Source organism: Populus alba, chromosome 18, assembly GCF_005239225.2.
Source record: "Populus alba chromosome 18, ASM523922v2, whole genome shotgun sequence".
In the NCBI taxonomy this organism is placed as follows: domain Eukaryota; kingdom Viridiplantae; phylum Streptophyta; class Magnoliopsida; order Malpighiales; family Salicaceae; genus Populus; species Populus alba.
In genome coordinates, this window is record NC_133301.1 from 7,941,841 (window position 1) to 7,962,405 (window position 20,565).

At 32.1% G+C, this 20,565-nt stretch overlaps 1 protein-coding gene across 1 annotated transcript; it reads right to left on the bottom strand.

The window, feature by feature from the left end:
• Positions 1–4,095: 4,095 nt before the first annotated feature.
• Positions 4,096–16,905, bottom strand: LOC118056693 (diacylglycerol O-acyltransferase 1). Its single transcript, XM_035068993.2, has 16 exons — positions 16,254–16,905; positions 16,089–16,169; positions 15,879–15,952; positions 15,619–15,694; positions 15,455–15,522; positions 13,588–13,711; positions 13,230–13,328; positions 11,848–11,949; positions 11,610–11,746; positions 10,979–11,060; positions 10,849–10,869; positions 9,883–9,945; positions 8,064–8,111; positions 5,083–5,145; positions 4,854–4,907; positions 4,096–4,532 (listed from the first exon to the last, which is right to left on the bottom strand). Exons 1-16 carry the CDS (start codon positions 16,530–16,532, stop codon positions 4,428–4,430), a joined length of 1,476 nt encoding a protein of 491 aa, XP_034924884.1. The 5' UTR covers positions 16,533–16,905; the 3' UTR covers positions 4,096–4,427.
• Between the last annotated feature and the right edge of the window lie 3,660 nt (positions 16,906–20,565).

Here is a 20,565-nt window from a genome sequence, read left to right on the forward strand (position 1 = left end):
CTGTCTTGTTTTTGAATTGTTACTGTCTAGATATTGAATTGTCACTGTCCAACTGTCACTGTCTCATTTTTTGAACTATAACTGTCTCGTTTTTGAACTGTTACTGTCTAGACATTGAACTATTACTGTCCAACTGTTACTATCTAGACATTGAACTGTCAGTGTCTCATTTTTGAACTATTACTGTCTCGTTTTTGAACTATTACTGTCTCGTTTTTGAACTGTTACTATCTAGACATTGAACTGTTATTGTCCAACCTCTTCTCATATTTTTAACTATATCTAGAGTTATAGAATCCAATTCGAGCGAGATTCTTCTTGTTGGAAAACCAAGACATAAGGCTACAAGTTCTCTGAAGGAAAGAGAACCTAGTTCTGCCTCTAAGACAGTCAAAATTTCTCATCAACGAACCAAACCTACTACCCTATAGGTTCTATCATGACCCAGTCTCGGTTGGTGACCTATAGTTGGAGTTCTATAACTCCAAATTGAGCAAGACCAATTTCATTAGTTAGCCAACATTCAAAACTATAATTTCTATGAGGAATCTGATCCTAATTCCTTCATCCTCCTACCCAAAATCTCTCTGAAAGTCAAGAGACGAATCTGGAGAGACGAAACTGTCCAGATTCGTCAACCTTTTCATTTACACATAACACATGAAGTTCTTTAATTTAGAAACTCATACTTTTTCTTCAATTCAAGTCTAAGAACTAAAATTTATAAATTAACATCTAGGCATCAATTCATAATCAACTTGAAATGACTCATAAGAGCAGGTTTAAAATACCTTACCCGGTACGAATCAAAGTTTCGATTCCTCCTTTTCTTTCTAATGACAGCCAGCCCTCCCCTCTTCTCTTCTTGTTAATCCATTTCCCACCAGTGTTTATTCTACTTATGACACTTAATCTTGGATGGGATTTTTTGAAATTTTGGTTTTTCTATCTTGATTTGTAAAAATGAATATAAAAACTCCCTCTTTTCTTTCTTCGCGTTATCTGCAAATCTGTTTTTGGTGAGAAGAGGAGTACTTATGCTTTATAATTATTCTTATTTGTATTTAGGCCCCATTTTCTTTAAGTGTATTCGTTTTGCCCCCACTTCTTTCTAGTTTAATTTATTTCCTTTAATTTAATTCAACCTTGATTTTTTTTTTCAGGATTTACACTAGTCATCCAAGCCATGTTATTTTTTACATCGTCCAACTCTTTCTGGTTGTAAGCCCTTTCTTCATTTTTCATCTTTTTGCAAAGCCTTGCATTGTAGACCTTGTCAAGGGGGTCTATATTTTGAATGCATGTTTGGGCATATTCCAAGATTCATGAATACAAATGCACATAGATACGTAGTTATGCATTATGATGCATGTTTGGGCATATTCCAAGATTCATGAATACAAATGCACATAGATACATAGTTATGCATGATGATGCATGTTTAGATGTGGGTTAGACAAATTTTCAAACTGATATATGGTCGCCATTTGGGCGAGATTTTTTATTCTATTATAACAATCGAGGAATTTTCACCTAAGTCAATGCTTAGTAAATTTATACTCACTAGTACAATATGGTGTTCAAAAGGTTGGGTCCATGCCCTTTTCATTAATATTCAATGACAGCTTTTACATTCATTCATCATCATTTACAAGGGAGGAAGCAAAGCCTTTATTTCCTATATCTCTAAGAAAAGCATCAGTCTCAGTTATATTTTGTTGATATCGATGAAGATCTCTCCCTATTTGCCAAGTATTGAGACAAATCCTTCTAGCATAAACAAAAGCTCGTTTGATCTACTCGCCCATTTTGCTTATCTTTTTTGAGAGCAACATATTGCTTCTGTTCAGTTGATTGTTGTTGGTATCAATCATCTAATTGTGGTGTTCCAGCAACCCGTTCTTTTCCTCCAAATGTTTTATGTTAATTTTTTCTTTATCGAGCTTTCTCTTCAACAATTCAACCTTCTTAGTTTGGGAATTCTTAACAGCTTCTCCTTTTGCTTTTACTTTAGCTAGCTCACTCTCATGCATTACATGTTTTTTATATAGCAACTCATAGATTGGCTCATATGCTTGACAAGTGGTTTAACATGGTTATTCAATTAAGACTACATCAAGCATTACCTCCTCATATTGCTCAATACAAAATTTAACATGGTTCAACAATGTGTCTACATCCACAAGAGCGAGGAGCTTTTATTTTTTACTATGTCAAAATAGGGTTACATAGTATGTATTTATAGCAAACCTTAAACCTCCTAAGAAAACCTAACCATCCAAGAAATCCTAACCATAATTGTGCTCTGCTCCACTCCACTCTGGCATTCGCTTGTAAACCACAAATTACAACATAGTATAAACTAGTTGTAGGTTTCATACGTTCAAGTTGGAATTGTTTATCTTTTCTAAGATCACGTGGTTTAGATTTTTTTTTTTTTCTAGATAGAAATTTGTTTTTCTTACTTTGTATGACGTAAAATACTTTATGTTTCGAGGTCTATCTTTACTTTCTTTGTTGATGATTTTATTTTATTTTGAATTTATACAAAACATACAATAACATAATAACAAAAGGATAGGAGAAAAGGTGATGGTCAATATCATGAGCAAAAATATACACAAAATAACTAGGATTGAAAATATAGAAGAAAAATACATGTAGATGCTTCGATTTCTATTTATTTATGGTAGATATACATTAAAAAATAGTTATTCAATGATTATAAATCTAAACTAATATTTATTATTTAATTATAAATTATCCACCTTGCTTTTTCAAATATATATTCACCATGTAATTTATATTTATCAGCACATATTGCATTCATCATGCAAGTTAATCTTCAAGCGTTGCGTATTTTTCTTCCTAGTTTTCCAGTTAGTATAATTACTCAAATGACTTTACAAGAAATAGTTTTATTTTTCGCACTACACTATGGAATGGAACAATTTTTTTCCTCAACAGGCATTATTAACGTTGTTTTTACCAGAAAAAAATTATTTGCAAACTGAAAAGTTTATACAAATATTTGATTAAATAAATCAAGAATTATAAGTGCAAATAAATGATAATAAATATGTTGATTCTAACCAAAGATTAAGACATGAAATTAAGTCAAAGATTTTATTTATATAAAAAAAAATTGAATATTTGTTTCAATTAAAAATTAGGCCCAAAAAGTTTTAATTGGTTTGAATCAATAATATTTTTTTTCAAATTGAATATTAACTTAATGTTGAAACTTATTCTTAATATCAAGAAATTTATATAAAGCCAAGTGAAACAAAGACATTAAACTCAATCTCAAGTAAACTTAATGTGAAAGTATTAAATTGGAGGAAAAATCATGTGAAAAAATATATTAAAAAGATAAAAGTATTACGGATAACTATTGCAACCATAATGGATTGTCTTTCTTCTATGTAGTATTTCTATTTTTTTTTTTTTATTTAATATTTTTTTTATCTAGCATTATCTCTCGTATTTATTATTTCAAACACCATTTCATAATTTACTAAGCATCAATTTGGCAAAACGGATCTACAATGATTATTAAATGAGAAGCAAAAAGTTCCAATAAAAAAAGAAAACGATGGATGCTAACAGCTTAAAAAAAAGAAGTTTGATCTATTTTGCATTTCCATCAATTTTTTTTAATATTTCTTTCATTTCACTTTGCATCATGTGTTGAAATCATACTATTTTTTAGTTTATCAAATATCAATTTTACAAAACTAAACTATAATTACTTAATAGAAAGCAAAAAGGACACGCACACAAAAACATTATATGAATGGAAAAAATATTAATTCAATTTTGTGAAACCAAACTATTAAAACTATTAACGAACAACCGATCCAATCAAAAAAGAAAAAGGAATGGATAAGTACTAGTACCATTTATTTCTTGTGCTTGTGTAAAATTTAATTTTAAAAAAAAATAAAAAATATATTATTTTAATATACCCCGAATAAATTATATTTTGAAGTATATCCCCCATCACACTATCAAATACCATGTTATTGCCATTGAAGAAAGGGAGAAGAACCTGTACCATTTACAGGTAATTACTATGATGAATAATAACTGGGAAGGCAAGAAATTTTCTTCTTTTTTTATTTCCTTTCGAAGCAAAAGATGGAACAAGAAACATATACAATTTTCTGGAAATGATTAACCAACACAACAGATCCACTGTTGCATTGGCATTTTAATTGCCAGTGCTTGTACTTCCAAAATTGGTTGCACATCAATTGAGAAACATGAAAATAAAAGTCCTGAAGAGACCATCTCTCGACTCAACAAAACCGAGTCAATTTCTCCTGCAGAATACACAAGAAAAGGCACACCTAATGCCTGCTCTACTATCATAACCGTGCAATTTGTTCATCTTGATGATCTCTACCATACCGCATTTGTCATCTTCATTCAGTTTTCCCTTTCCGATTCATCAAGTCATGGTAATATAGAAGCACACACATAGGCTGACCAAGAATGCTGAAAAATAACCAGAAGATCATATTGCCCACCTGTCATGAAACGAGTAATGTTCTGTCATGGACTAGAAGACTAGAATAGATTACTGAACAATTAATTATTGGAGTTCGCTTTTTCTTTTACTCCATAGCAATATACTACCACCTCGGTCCATGAACATGCTAGCAAGAACCTCAAAAAGACTTTAAGATGGAATATAGCAGAATTGGAAGTCTGCTATATCAAATGTATGTTCCAGATTTTAACCTGTTTCGCTTTCCATATGGATGATTGTTTCATGGAACTTGACACTGACAAGATATATGCGCGCACTAAAATATGCTTTCTATAATGAGATGAAAAAATAGACATACCATTGAGCTTTTGAACTTATTTTGAAGGAATTTTGTGATCACCACTAAGGGGACCTGATCCAAACGAGAAAAGGAAACCATGTATTGCATTAGGTAATCCAGCACACTTGAGATGATTACTTTTCTGTCTTCCTTTTCTTCTTTTAGGGGGTGGGGAGCAAGCAGATAACTGATTTTAAAACAGTCAGATAAACAAACTTCTGGCAGTCAGTAGTCAGAACTATCTTACCTGAAACATAATTCCAATAAATGCCCAGAGCTTGAACATGTGGCAAGGAACAGCAATACACAACTGCATAGTTAATAACAAATGCCACATAAGTACATCAGTGTAACTGAAATTATTATATTGAGCCAAAGGTGCACCATTTCAAGATTCTAAAGCAAGCAATTACTATTAAAGCTGAGGTATTAATCTATCGCTAAATTGGAATCACTACATTCCTAAGCGAGACAAATCAGGTATGAGTACATCTGCAACAACTACATTCTTATCCCAATCAAGTTGGATCCGCTACATGAATATATTTCCCACCTTGACTACAGCTATATTTTCTATGAAATGTTAACAAGGTAACAGTTCAACCCACATCAGTAGCATTAATTGCAATAGGAACCATCTTTTGTCACCAGCAAATTTAACATTTTACAGCACAACAAAGGAATATAGCCTACACTTGTTTATTTCAAAGCGACAGGTTTTTAAAATTATTTCTGATAATTTTCTCCTTTCATGTCCTATAATTTTGATTCCAATAAAAGACCATCACATAAGTGTCAACCCTGCCAGCTGCTGATAAAATATGGGAACAGTAAAGTTTACTTAAGTGCGTTTAGAGTTCTATTATTATTTAGATAGAATTTTAGGACTTTGTTATTATTTTTATTAAAAGGTAATATTTTATCAGGATTTTAATTTCCTACTTACTTTAGGACAATCGGTTTCTTTGCTTCTACTGCCATACATCAGTTATTCTGTAATTTGTTCACATTTCGTTTTATCTCTTCCCTATTTGAACCTACCATTATTTGTACCATTGAGATAACATAAAGCAAATTCCAGACACTGTATAGTTCACATATGAAGACAGATCTTTTCATCATGTTGTCACAATCCTCATGCAATTTGTCACTCATGTCAAGTTCATCTCGTTCAAAGTCGAACTTTCAATAGTTGCAATTAACCCAAATAAGTTCAACATAAAATCACTCTAGCCATCAAGACTGAAAAGAAAAGGAGTGATGAATCCCTAAACACAATCCTTGGTTTCACATCAGGTGTCTGTATGAGTTGCTGAATCGCTGAATAGGGAAGAACAGATATTTCAAAATGCCTCATGTATTGCAACAAGTATAGTATTCAATACTATACTTGTTCCGGTACTCCCCAATTCATATCAGATACTTGCCAAATCCAAAATCAATGAAAACCAAATATCACAGTAAATTACGTTAATCACCTTTTGGTTTGAGTGTGGTAACACTTTGTACTATAATTTCCCATATATTACATTTTACTCCTTCATCAAACGATGTTTGTGGTTCTGTTCGTGGAAATCTAAAAAGAAAAAAGTAGCCTGATACAAAAAAAAAATAAAAAATTCACATGTTGCAGCAAAGCATTTCACCCAAAAATTTTCCTGACAAAATCTCCCTCTCTGAACCATTTTGTTTCTCTCATCAATATCAGAGAAGCAAACAAGCCTAAACCTAACCCAAATTAAATGAGAATCTGAGTAAAATTGAAACCAAAATCATCAATCAAATGTGTAGAAGATCCTTTTGAAAATTTGACTGAGATTGAAATCAGAAAAAGAGCAGAAAAAAATCGGTGAGAGAAAGCCTAACCCTAATCAATTTTTTTTTCTTTGAAAATCCAAATAACATTACAATTACTTATGTTTAATCTCGTGTATTTCGAATTTAGGACAAACCCCCTATTATTTTTTGTTGTTATAGTTTTTCAAATCCCTAAGAGAAACCTTAATTTTAATGTCACCCCAAGTTTGAATGAAAATCTCTCCTCCATCTCGGTGGTTTTTATTTCACAAATCAATAAACATTTTCAAGTTTTCTGGTGTCAAATTTGAGATCTAGAATTGAAATAAGGAATCCTAAGAGGTAAATTTGACAGATATGGTCATATAATATCTACTAGAAGTAGTTTCAATTCATTGTATTTAATTTCCAAGTATCATTCATTATTCAGTCCTCCGTAGCTCATTCAAGCATCTTCTTGACTTGCATGAAACATTGCTCCTTTGTTTTCTTGTGCAAATGTAATGAGAGTTTCTGCCAATTCAATGTTTTTATGATGACAAAGGGAAGGGGATTCAACCATTCTTCTTATGATGCAAAAGTTCTTACATGTAAAAGGAGGACTCAAGGTATGTTCAATTGTTCATGGGTGTGCTTTAGTTCTAGGAAATTTAGTTTCAATGAAATGATTTATTTCAGTGCTGCTAATCATCAATTCTATTAAAAATAATTGAGGCTTTTCTTTTTATGTGCTTGCTTGTGTGATAAAAGGCAGAACAAATTTTTTGAATAAATGCAGAGAATAGTCAAGAAGAATATGACACGGAACAGCTAAAAATAAAAAATGGTATTGTGCTTCATGCATTGCTTGTTGGCTGTTGGTTGCAAAAGGGGGAGGAATTGAAGATAGCGGATTACAAAGAGTTGAGCAAGTTTACTGATTTACAAGCTATGTGAAATAGTACAAAAAAAAAAAAAAAAAAAAAAACCTTACAAATAGCTATAGTTTGCTTCTATCAATCCACAAAGCTTCCAATTTTGTTTTATTTTAATGGATAAAATAAAATGACAAATGTGATATGCTATCTTAACTGTCACTATTGGTATTATTCAAACAAATTAATTTTTCTCATATTTTAAATATATTTTTATTTAATTTGAATAATTATTTTGAATAAATATGAGAAAGTACATTATAAAATTATTTTTTAATGAAAGTATCCATGACCTATCATATCCTAAAATTCCAGAAATTTGAAGTAATAAAGTATTAGTATCATATCATATATACATATCATGGTTGATGCTTCCTAGAAATGATACTCTTCTATAACCAAAAAATAAATACATGAGAATTCAATTCTCTATGCAACCACAAGACCAACTATGAGATAAATTAGTTAAAAGGAAAAGTCATCAAATAACAAAAATAAAATGTCAAACCAATAATACCTCATGAAATACAGCTGAGACAAAGAAGGAAATAAGTAAGGCTGCCCACTGCAATGATAATGGGGAAAAAAAAGGATAATTGTGAGTAGCAGCCAATAGAGTATCGCAAATAGAGATTTTGGCTAACAGTATATAGAATCACATGGAAACGCTTAGTTAATAACAGGCAGCCATTCAATAATGTGCCCCAAGAGTGGCCTACACTGTTATTCAAATATAAACATGCAAAAATGACTCACAATAATGGCCATGATGTTAAAGCCATTAAAAAGAAGAGCAAGCTTACATCATGTAATGTCAATGTCATTAAGAAGAAAATAAACTGTTGCAGACTACAACGGCTCTTAAGTTACAAAAGTATCAAAAGAAAATAAAGCACAGATGTATCCACATCATTGATGGATATCATCAAAGTTACAAAACTACAAATAAAATCCAGATATTCAGGTATCATAGTTGGGACACCGGACCCAAGACATTATTTATGTACTCTTATGATCATAGATGATGAAGGGTATCCCAAACCATTAAAAGATTGGGCTTTAGCTTACGTTTTGGTTTAATTTATTTGAAATTTAGTTGAGAAGTATTAATTAGGCTTTATTTATTGGGCTTGATTTAATTATTATTGGGCTATAAACCCAATTGCTTGTTCTAGTTAGGGTTTTAGCATTTATCTCCTAATTTTCTAAGCGTTAGACAGTTGATGAATTGAATAAAAATTGCAAAGTTGCAGTTTTTTTCAACCCCCATTCTTTCTCTTCAGCATTTTCTTCTAGAAGAATCAAGGTAACTTAGCTTATTAATTCATCTTAGCTCCCTTTTTTTTTTCTTCTCTCTCTCTCTTCTTAGCTTATTAATTCATCTTCAAATCTCTTTTGTGCATCACATCAATCTTAGATACATTTACATAAGATGGACCTCATCTAGAAGAATCAAGGTAACTTATAGGCCCTTGACTTGAAATTTCATTTGAACTTGGAAGAGATGTTTGGGGGGGGGGGGGGTGGGACTGGGTAGATATGGAGCCACAACACAAAAGTCTTGAATTGGAGTTCATGCACAAAGTTATGCTCTTGGAGCAGTACAGAACCGAATTCAAGAAACCTGAAAGCACTAGACCTGAAGTATAAGAATATAGACCTGAAGCACAAAAGAACCAACTTAAAGCACAATGACAAAGGTAGGAATAGCAATTTTCCCTATCCATCGAGCACCTGACTAATCCATAACTGATTATCACACTTGTAGCATATGGGAATGATATGGGGTTCAAACCATCAAGGTATGAAACAGGTATATGAGAACCTGGGTGCCGATACCCAAACCTGTTGATATAACCATGTTTGGATGTCCAGTTTTTATATGATATTTTTCTAAGTTGAAGTACTACTTTACATTTAAGTGTGAGATTTTTTAGATAAAATAAAGAATAAGGAAAATGTGATAAACATTAGGATAACCCCCTTCATATTCTGTGCATCATCTTTCTTCCAAAAGCTATGGTCAACAATTATCATAATTAGAGGTTTAAAGTTTCTATATTTGTTATTCTGACCTGTTTTTTTTCCTTTTGGAATTAGCAGAAAGAATAAAAAGAATGTTGGAAAGAAGGTTCAATAAAGAAAGAATTGCAAGATAAACCAAATTGTAACATGTCTTGCAATCCATGGGTCACTTTATAACATCATCAAACATGAAATGGAAAATTTATCATGACATATGCAGAGAAACAAATACAGTAAAAAAAAAGAAATTTTCATATACTTTCCAACAAAGAAAGTATTGGTTACAGTCCACAGAGAGAAAGGGAAGTTACCTTTGGTATTTTATTCCGTAAACATGGAAAATAGATATGGCGAACCATCCACTTATGAACTGGCTGTAAAAAATGAGGATTCAATTAGAGATATGCTTGGCCAGCCAGACTGTGTGTGTGTTTGCTTCTGTAAGCAGCACATCTTTTCATTATAATAACTACAGTATTACAATAAGAATTGATTACCATGGTCTTGCTGACAACTGCAGCAACAAATAAAATATTTCCTCCAACACGGATTAAAGATTAAATAGAATTGAAGACTTTCGATCTAATATCTTTATGATGACACAACTTTCATTGTATATAACAATTTGCAACTAATAGACATCCCTTGTTGTTCAGTCATAGCATTAACTCACAACTACATTCAAAAGACACATGGTAACCATGGCCCAGAATCAAATAAATAGATATAGCATCTTTTCCCCCTTCATGATCTAATAGCCATCTACGCAACTACAAAAAAATAACTCATATAGATATTTTCCAATTCCATAGCTCCTTTACATTTTACATTTTCTCTTTAAAATGGAAATAACATTTTTCCTCTCAAGGCTCTTGAATTAATTAAAACGTTATGGTAACTTCTAAGGTAGTATGTGTAAGAGTTCCACACCATTCATGTTATATATCTAAAACAAGAATAAATTTTGGTACACAACTGCTGAAACACAAAACATTTCGTGCTTGACCATATTGGTCCATAACATAGATTCAGCCTGTATGTTTTGCCCAAAAGTTTATTATGAAAAATGGATAACAAAGAAAAGAAAGTCATTTTCAGTGCACAATAAGCACTGGAAAATATTTTTATCCTCATTTTCCACGGTCATAAAATTTCATTTTTTTTTCCTGGAATTAATTTTCCATGGAATTATTCATTTTACAAAAGAAATTCATTACCAGTAAAAACATGTCTCCATAATCTGATATAAATTAAAGAGTTGAAGTATAGAAACATACCATATTCCACATTCTCCAGTACTGATCAAAGCCACAATTCCAGAAACAAATTTGAAATGGAAAGAAAATCAGCAAAGGATTGTTGATAGATACAACATGAAGCAAAAACTTCCAGAAAAGGAGTTCTTACCTCTTCAACAGTTCTTGCATTCCACCAATCCTTGTAGAACTCCCGATCACCAAAGCGAAGGAGCTCGGCAAGTATATTTAACCTACAAGTGCAAAACAGTATTTAACTAAAACCAAAGAGATGAACCTTGTCCTAAAGTTCACCCTTTATGAGATGGAAGAAATCTAGCATAAATTTCCAGAAATATGCCATAACTTCAGAAATCATGCTAGGAAATAAAAATTATGCATTAAACAAACTAATAAGAAACTTTCAAAAAATTGCTCTTATTACAAAGGAATCTGCAAACAGTTAAAAATTTAAGTTGTTACTTGTTAGGAGAAAAATTTATAACAGAAATATTTTGAAGGGAATGTAGTTCAGGGTTGCTGAAGTAAATTTGTCCAATAGAGCTACAACTACAATCCAGAGAACCCAAAGAAGCCACAAATATAACACTATTGCTCTAATCAATTTGTCACAACAAACTAATTTGCACTGAAGCCATCAAGGTGAACTCACTACAGCTATAACAACAAGCTTTGTGGTACTAATAAAACAATTAGTTAACATTTTTGGCAGTTAATATAATTTTTACAACAAAGGGGAAAATATCCATGAATATAGAAAAGAAAAAAAAAAGTTCACTCACCACAAGTGGAAAAAGCAGTAGAACATGCAGAGCCAAACATATAAATTAGGAACCGAGAGCTTCAAGACCCTCTCAATGGCATACAAGAGATTTCCTTTCAAAGGGTGCTGCGAGTTCTGAACAATAGGATTGATATACTGCAGAATTACACCCACCAAAATTGTCATGAATGCATGCCTTTATTTCATAAAAGACAAAAGAGCATATAGAACTAGTTTAAATGTGAAGTTCTACTTACTTGTTCTATGATAAATCCCATGAATCCAGTAAATATTATTAACTTGATAAATTGTCGAACCACCCAACCCTTTCGAACAGATGCAGAGCGTGGATAGCTTGACTGCAATGACATTGCATGGAGGGCAAAAATAAGAGAACCCAAAAACAAGGACAAGATATAGCAACCACATACTAGAGAAAGAAGTCCTATTTATAAGCTATAGCCACACAAACACAATGCAAAAGCTATATAAAAGTTTGGGCCATGAAACAGAGCATTACCAGAAGAAAGGCCCATACATTAACACTAGTCTTAAGGAAATTAATGACCACATAAAAAGCTAGATTCTATTTTAAATGTTAGTAATTTTGGTCGATTATAACAGAGCAAATTTCAAGGATCTTTACCCACTATCTTTTATCCAGAGATGGAATAGAATTGTTTGTTATGTAAAGCTGATCTTTCTAGAAGTTTCCTTAGCTGGTATTCCAAGGGACTGGTGAGCCATCATTATTACCTCTTGGCTTTCTTTCTAGGACATTCTCTAACTTGCTTTATCATATATTCATACTCTCAGTTTCTGATATTCCAAGGGACTGGTGAGCCATCATTATTACCTCTTGGCTTTCTTTCTAGGACATTCTCTAACTTGCTTTATCATACATTCCTACTCTCAGTTTCTGACAATTCTCTCTATAAAAAGTAACTTGCCATGAGAACATAATAACTTAATAGTAGAATAGCAGTTTAACTATACTTAATCATGCCTCCTCATCATTTGTATCTGCAAATATGCTGCCAACATAACAGCACAAGATTAACATAATTAGGATGGTTGCAATATTTAGCACATCTACAGCAAGGTCTTTATACCCGAACTCCTGAAACCGGGAAAAAAAACGCAAACAAAAATAACCATAAATGCATCTGAAAACAAAGCTTCTTGGATGCATCCTAAAATCTTAAAAACTGATGAAAATGAGACACCCAATGGCCAAGCAAGGCAACGAGGACATTCAAAACACAGTCAATCCTATACAACAGAGATAACATAAAAATATTTTCAGCAGGTTGAGGAAATGCAGAAATATCGCACAATTCAGGGTTAAAAACTACTCTGCACCAATCGTTCCATATACAGGATAATAAACCCAATTGTTATAGCAAAGTCCTCTCATTGCATTTATGCAGGGAGACATTCCTCCATATATGTCCTAGTTCCTTTTCTTTTATTCTCTTGTAACAAGAAAAAAGGTCTTATTATTGCCATGTATCCTCCAGAATAGTTGGAAACAAATTGAATATCATGAGGTAATGCAAGATGAGCAAATAAGAGTTGATAAAAATCTAATAATGTAAACAGCAATCGGAATATTTGTGGAAGAAACAAGACTCATTACCTGGTAACATAATGTGGGAGCCACCATGAAGTAGACCAAACTCTTAAAGTTAGCATCATAAGAATTATCCGCATTCGAAGAAATGGATGGGGTATTTTCCTGAAATCAAACAGGACCTCAGTGAATAATGGCTGGGAGGAACCGATTGATTAACTTCGATAAAGTGAGAAATATTTAATGTGTGGTGATAGTGGAAGGAAAAAACAAAGATAAAAAGTGATGATAACACATCTGTTAGTTACTCCCAGTACATTTTCTCAATTCTTCAATTTTTAATCTTATATAGGAGACAATACAATAGCTTTTTGAGTGAAAATCCTGGTAAACAAACCTGCTGAGCTTTTTCAGGTATATTTACCTTATCAATTGACTTGGCAATTGCTCTCATATCAGAGCTTGTATGTGCAAAAGATACCAATTTCAACCACACAATGCAAGCAAAGAGCATCAATGTGCCACCAGATAGTAAAGCAGAATCACACCTGCACAATTTAGCCAAAGACTACTTGAGTGTCTTTGTTAACATCTAATGAGTAAGAATGATAATGCCCTACAAGAACAAAGTTATTAAGACATTTGTCTTATCATTTCCGCTTTGAGAGGAAAAAAAGGCGTCAAAGAACTCATCGTGTTATGCTTGCACAATAAATTACCCCAACAATAGTTCTGGCATTCTAAAGTTTGCATTGGGGAGAGAGAGAGGGCTCAACGAAATAGAACTGCATAATTTACAAACTTGCAAAAATTCTGATGCTTGAGGGATGGGAGATGAGGAAATTCATACGATCTCAGGTAAATTCAGTTACCAAAACACAGGTACTTCCAAGATTTTCACTGCTTTTTTCCACCAATGTATGATTACAACCATGAAAAATAAGCATTCATGATTTTGAAAATACAAAGACCATAAAACTAATCCAAATCATCTCTATCCCCCTTAACTATTAGCTAAAGGTATTGCTACACACATCCCAGAAGAAGTGATTTATAAGGCATCTGAGAAAACTTCTGTCCCACAATTATTACTGTAAGAAGAATGATCTTTGAGATTTTCAGAATCCCACCCCACCCAATCAAAACATGCTCTATGACACCCAAAACACAGCATATCCCTAAAGGATCTTGCAATCATTTACCTTGCCCAAACTCGCAGATTACAACAATAAAAGATACAGATCACTTAAAGATTCAACAAGGCTCTTTTCAAAAAGAACCTTAGGAGAATCACGGTGGAAACTGATAGCATGTGAAGATTGATCACTGAAGATATTCATGAATTCGATTTTACGGGTGGATTTTTTAGAGGAGAGGAACATTTCTGATCCTAGTCTTTGGATATCTATTAAAAAGGTTGGGTCAGTTTTCTTCTCTTATCAGTTTTGAAATGCAAAGATGACATCCTATTTTGTTTGCAATATAAATGGGATAGGGAAGAACACTTCAGATCCAACTCCCAAAAGCTTATGAGCTAGCTTAAGATAAATGTTGCTCTCATGAGCTATTGTTTCAATTTCAATGAATGCTAGCAGGAATATGAAAATTCATTTGTTAAATCAAATTTATGCACCACAAACTCACTAAAAAATTATTTTCCACCAATCTCTTATATCATTAATCAGAGAACTAAAATATCCAGTATCAAGTGCTACAAAAATGACGTGAAGAATCGAAAGTGAACTTAGCACCTTCAGTTAGATAAACCCACCCCTGTGCTTGTGCAATTTAAAATGCATTTTTTTTTCTTGTCTATAAAAACCTTGACCATTTTAATGCTCTATTGTTATCAGTTGTTCTGTATTATTTTTCAGATCAATTGTTTCAAAATACTATACAACAATCTGTGCAAAATGCAAGTCATGAGCCAGCTATCAATATCTTTCAATCCTCGCCATGTGTTTCCAACAATAGTGTTTCCTTTTGCATTCTTCTTTGGTATGACAACCAAATTCTTTCAAAGCTAGCTATGCTAAACCTCAAGATTCTTATAGAAATCTTCCTAAACATGAACTCAACTTTTTTAGAATATCTAATTTTCAAGAGGGAAGCAATTTTGTGGTGGAGTACTATTTTTCATTCTTATGAAACCATAGCAAATATGCAAATCCTTTGGGCCACATATAGGCCATTAAGTTCCTAGTGTGATAAATTAACAGTTGACCATACTTAATTTTGCAGTAGATAACAAAAAAGAATATGGAAAAGCAAATGAATAAATAAATAAAAACCTGAGAATTACTAAAACTGGATACAAAAGTGATGCTGTGGTGATGATTATATGAAGGAAAACAACAACCTGCAATTTTAAACTTAAAGTTATTTATTTGAGGAATTATAATAAGCCAGCTCTATTAATGGCAACGAGCAAAATAATCAGACTTCCAGCACTTACAAGTTCAGATATACAATTTCGATATGCCAACTTCTCAACGAGATAGGCCGCGAGAGGGAATGCTGGAAGACTAAGACTGTAATAATAGCAATAATGAGAGAGACATTTCTTGTGAAAAGGGAAAGAATCCCATTCGATTTCTAAAAGGGATTACAAATCCTTAACATATGAAGAAATTCGGAGTCAAAACCAAAAAAAAAAAAAAAAAAAAAACGAAAACAATCTTCATCAATCAAATAGAATAAAAAGGGAGAAATTACCAGCACATAAACAGGGGCCAGTCTCTTAATGATTTTGAACTAAACCAAAATCCTGAATTGATTAACCAACCGTACTGCAAAAAAAATAAAATAATAATAAGCCCTTAACATTATAAATTACTGAGAACACGCCTGTATCACCTCTCCCACCTAAAAACAAAACAAAACAAAACATGAATGTTCACACGGAAAAAAGGGGAAAAGAACAACCTTGATTAAATTTTCAATGATAAGCCTGCTGTTTACAGCCACAAGCACTACTATACAGAGATTGAAGAGACCTGCATGACTCTGCAGAAAAAAATTTGTAGTAAAGACAAAATCTATCCATCCATAAAATGCAAATTAAGAAGAAGAAAGAAAAACAATCCATACTTGTTTAAAAATAGCATCAGAACTAAGAGGACTCTCTCTAACACCGCTATGAGCGGGCATTGATGGCCGATAATTGAATTTCATATCTGATTTATTCTCAATCTTAACCTTATCGCATGCTTTACCACTACTTTTCAAACCCTCCGATCCCATCATTTCCGTCGAAGCCGAGTCCGTGACTGTAGACCTCCGTCGAATAGAGAAGTTGAGATCTGACGTCGAGGAAGATGTAGTTTCCATTGCCGCTATACGATTCTCCGGTGACTCTGGCTCCGCCATGATTTAAATATGTTAAAAAAACAAACTCAATTGCAGTGCAGGGCATATAGTGAAAAATTATAGCGTATTTTCTTGTTTAATACGGGTAATTTTTTATTATTAAAAAAGAAAAGAAAAGAAAGAAACAAAAATGAAATTGGAATATTTATTTATTTATTTATTTATTTATTATTCATTGTCGGTTTTGGGGTGACAAGGTGTGGTGATTATGCAAAGAGGGTAAGAAGTCCACAGGAAACCGGTTTTAGAGTTAGCGACGTTGCAATTTTTTACATTTTTTTATTCATTTGTCGCGCTTGGGCGGTCTAGTGGTTCATGGAGATGGGAGTGTTTGTTTCACAGAGAGAGAGAGAGAGAGAGGAACCGCTACGCAGGCGAGGACAAGGAAAAGGTCTCAGTCAACTCTTCAAAAAATTTCCCGTTTTTTTCCTTCATGTTCATGGGTTCATGAATGCGTGCATTTACTGCCTTCTAGATTTTTGGGTCCTCTAATAATTGGAAAAAAACCTGTGGGTCGAGGTAGTGGCTTTCCTTTTCTTTTTCTTTTTAATATCTTGTGAATACGAACTTTCCTCCTTTATTTGACATTTTATCTACTTTACGCAAGGAAGTCAATTTCATTCCGTTTCTAACACGTAGAGGCTGTTTATTTATGTGGCTGTATTTTAATTATAATACAATTTGCAGTTGTTTACTCATGGAAAAAAAAATTACTATTTATGTATCCTATATATTTTTTGCATTGAAATCACAATTAAAAAAAAAAGAGTAAGAATTTTTTTCTTTTTTTGCATTGTTGATGCTAATTGCACTGTTGATGCTAATTGCACTATTTAATGAACAATGCAATTCGCATGAACAATATATATTAATTAATATATTATTCATGTGAACAATGCAAGAGAATTATATTATTTACTTAAAAAATAATGAACAATACAATTCACTTTGGAGCCGGTAGTGAGGCACACGTGTCTCCTAAAGATGATAGCATATTTCACATGTTGATGTGTGTACCACACATGCTAGAAACAAAAAAAAAAATAAAATTGTTAGCACATGTATCACACACACTAAACACATAGAAAAATAGACATTTTAGATGGTTGTGCGAGTGAGACTTATACATCTTAAGTTGCGGAGATGCTATCTACTCGACCTATTAAATTGTGTTAGCTTGAGAATTACCTTTTCAATTGTGCTATTTTGGATTTCTTTTCCTCCACTGTGCTATTTAAAAAAAAAAATAGAAAAACTCTTTGTTATCTATTGCACTAAAAAGACTAAGGTAAAACACTAGCTCTTTTTTTATTCATTTGAACAATAAAGGAGCTACTCCTGCTTTATATATATATATATATATATATATATATATATATATATATATATATATATATATATCTTTCAATGAAATTTTTATTTTAATTTTATCTTTAAATATTTCGTTAATTTTCAATTAGTCTTCATAATTTGTTTCGGTTTACTTTCTATGAGATTATCACACTCTTAAAAAAATGTCTCAATATTTGAGTGGTGCTTAATTTTACAATCATCTATTTCTGTTATCACATCATTAAATAATAAATAGTTAAAAAAAATTGTTAAACCCAGCGGGGTCAATGATTTGAATCACAGGTTCTAAACGTTAATCCACAAAGCTGATGTTGATCTAATATATTATCTTCTCAATATTCAAAAAGAAAAATGTCATCCTAAAATTTTTTTAAAGTCAAACCATGCTTTTTACTTGTTTAGGTTTTTTTTTTCCCACCAGATTGATTGAGTCATGTCAAGGTAACTCTCATATAGGTTAATTTTAAACTCATGCTATACAAGGGGTCAGGTCAAGAAGTTTCAAGGTGGACCCATCTGGTCAAGTCCTTTTTTTTTCCTTTATCCTATTTTTTAATTATATCTTCTAAATATTTTTCTTTCGTCTAAATCTTTTTTGGCTTATTCTTCTCAATTTTATCCTTTTGATTTATCATGAATTGGTCTTCGTAATTTGTTTTGGTTTACTTTCTATGAGGTTGTAGTCTCAAACATACATCTCAGTATTTGATTAGTGCTCAATTTTATAAGTGTCTATTTTTTTTTTATCATATTATTAAGTAAAAAATAGTTTTTTTCTTAAAAAAAAAGTTTTAAAATGTAATGGAGTCCATAATCTAAGTTGGTTTTAGTGAGTTAAGTCACGAAACTCGGATATATCTAATATGTCATCATCTCAGTGTTAAAAAAAACATTATTTTGAATTTTTTTAAAAAGTCAAAACATATTTTTTATCGATCATCTGAGTTGTTTTTAGATCTATCGAGTCAATTAGATCATGTCAAGACAATTTCTATGTGGGTTGTTTTTAAACCTGAGCAAGGTAACAAGTTTGATTATGAGGTTTTAAGGTTAACCTGTTAAGTCAAGTTTAAGTGCCCGTTTGGCACTGTGGTTCAACCTGCTTTTTGAAAAATTTCAAAAAAAAAATTTTTTTGCTAAAATTAAGTGCGGTTTGTACTTTCTGGATCGTTTTGATGTGCTGATATCAAAAATTATTTTTAAAAAATGAAAAAACATTATTGGCATGCTTTTCGGCACGAAAAGTTAGTTGAAAAGCAACAGCTACCACACTCCCAAACACCCTCTAAAAACAATACCAAATAATTCCTCGTGGCCTAGACATTTTTCATGTTTTTTTTTAAATCGATCCATAATATAATGCAAGCTAGCAAACTAGTTCAAATTCAATTCAAAACTAAAAGATAATAGTAAAAGAGATAAGTGATCATATATTCATTCTATTATGGATATAGAGAACAACTCATTATGAAATTGCATATTGCTTAGTGTCCTTTCTCTTTTCTTTTCTCTTACATCTAAGTGTCTTTTATCTTCCGAAGCCACACACAAGTTAGTTAGGATGCAATACATGGCTAAGAGTTTTGGAAAAATAGACAGATATTCATCAGTTTAACTTTGATTATCAGATGTGGGCCTATTTGTTCTTTTGAAAGAGTTGAGATGGGTGTGTTTTGTGCTAGTTGGATCCATAAATACTATCATATAACATCCAGGTTGTCAATTCTACCTCAGAAGAGATGATGAGGTTGATTTGGATTTAATATCTAGTTGTTTTTGGACAGGCATACCAATTTCCAGTTCTTCCATTTTGCAAACATGTAATCACCAATAAGATAAGTAGTTATTTTTAATTTGGTTTCTTTTTTTTTGTTTCTGATTAGGTTTTGACTAGTAATCTTTTTAGGGTCTGCACCTGTCTTTTCTCTTACTTTTTGCTTAGCACGTTGTGATGGTTGGTTTGTTGTTTTACTTGTTTTTGCATTTTTTTTCTTTGTTTACATCAATGTTTACAAGGGTTTAATGGGAGAGAATTGGGTTCTTTTATCTTATTTACTTTAAAATTATGCTTGATTCTTTTTTTGTCAAGTTTAGTAGAGCTTTGTTTTTGTTGCTCGTTGTTTATATACAGGTAGGCTTTTTTTCATTTGATGTATATTGAGTTATATTTAGTTTTGTGTTATATACTATGTGTTTTCTTTGTCAACAAGTCTTGCCAAATTATATTTGCATCAAATTAAAGAAATTAGATTTATGAGAACCTTGCTCTTCAAAAAGATGAGCCTAAAAGCATACCTTTTCCTGCAATGTCACTCTAGTTGTAATTTTCCTTGACAATCATACATGCCATTCAACTCTACTTGACAACATAGGAAAAAAAAAGAAGAAAAAGCATGTGATACCCCTTGCCTCTTGATATATATTCAGCTTCCATGGAAACATTTAATTTGAAATAGACTTGGGCATGTAACAAACCAACAAATAAAAGATTCATGCCTCATATCAGATTGTCCTAGAATAGATTGCAATCAAATGTATGTTCCATTAAAGAAAACAAAATACCATGTGTGGAAAAAGGAAAGTGGTTTTCTTTGAGTTCTGATATGTTGTTATTTCTTTTGTTTGTTTTTATTCTTCCTTTTTCTTCTTTATTTTTTATTTGGCCTCCAAGTTGATGTTG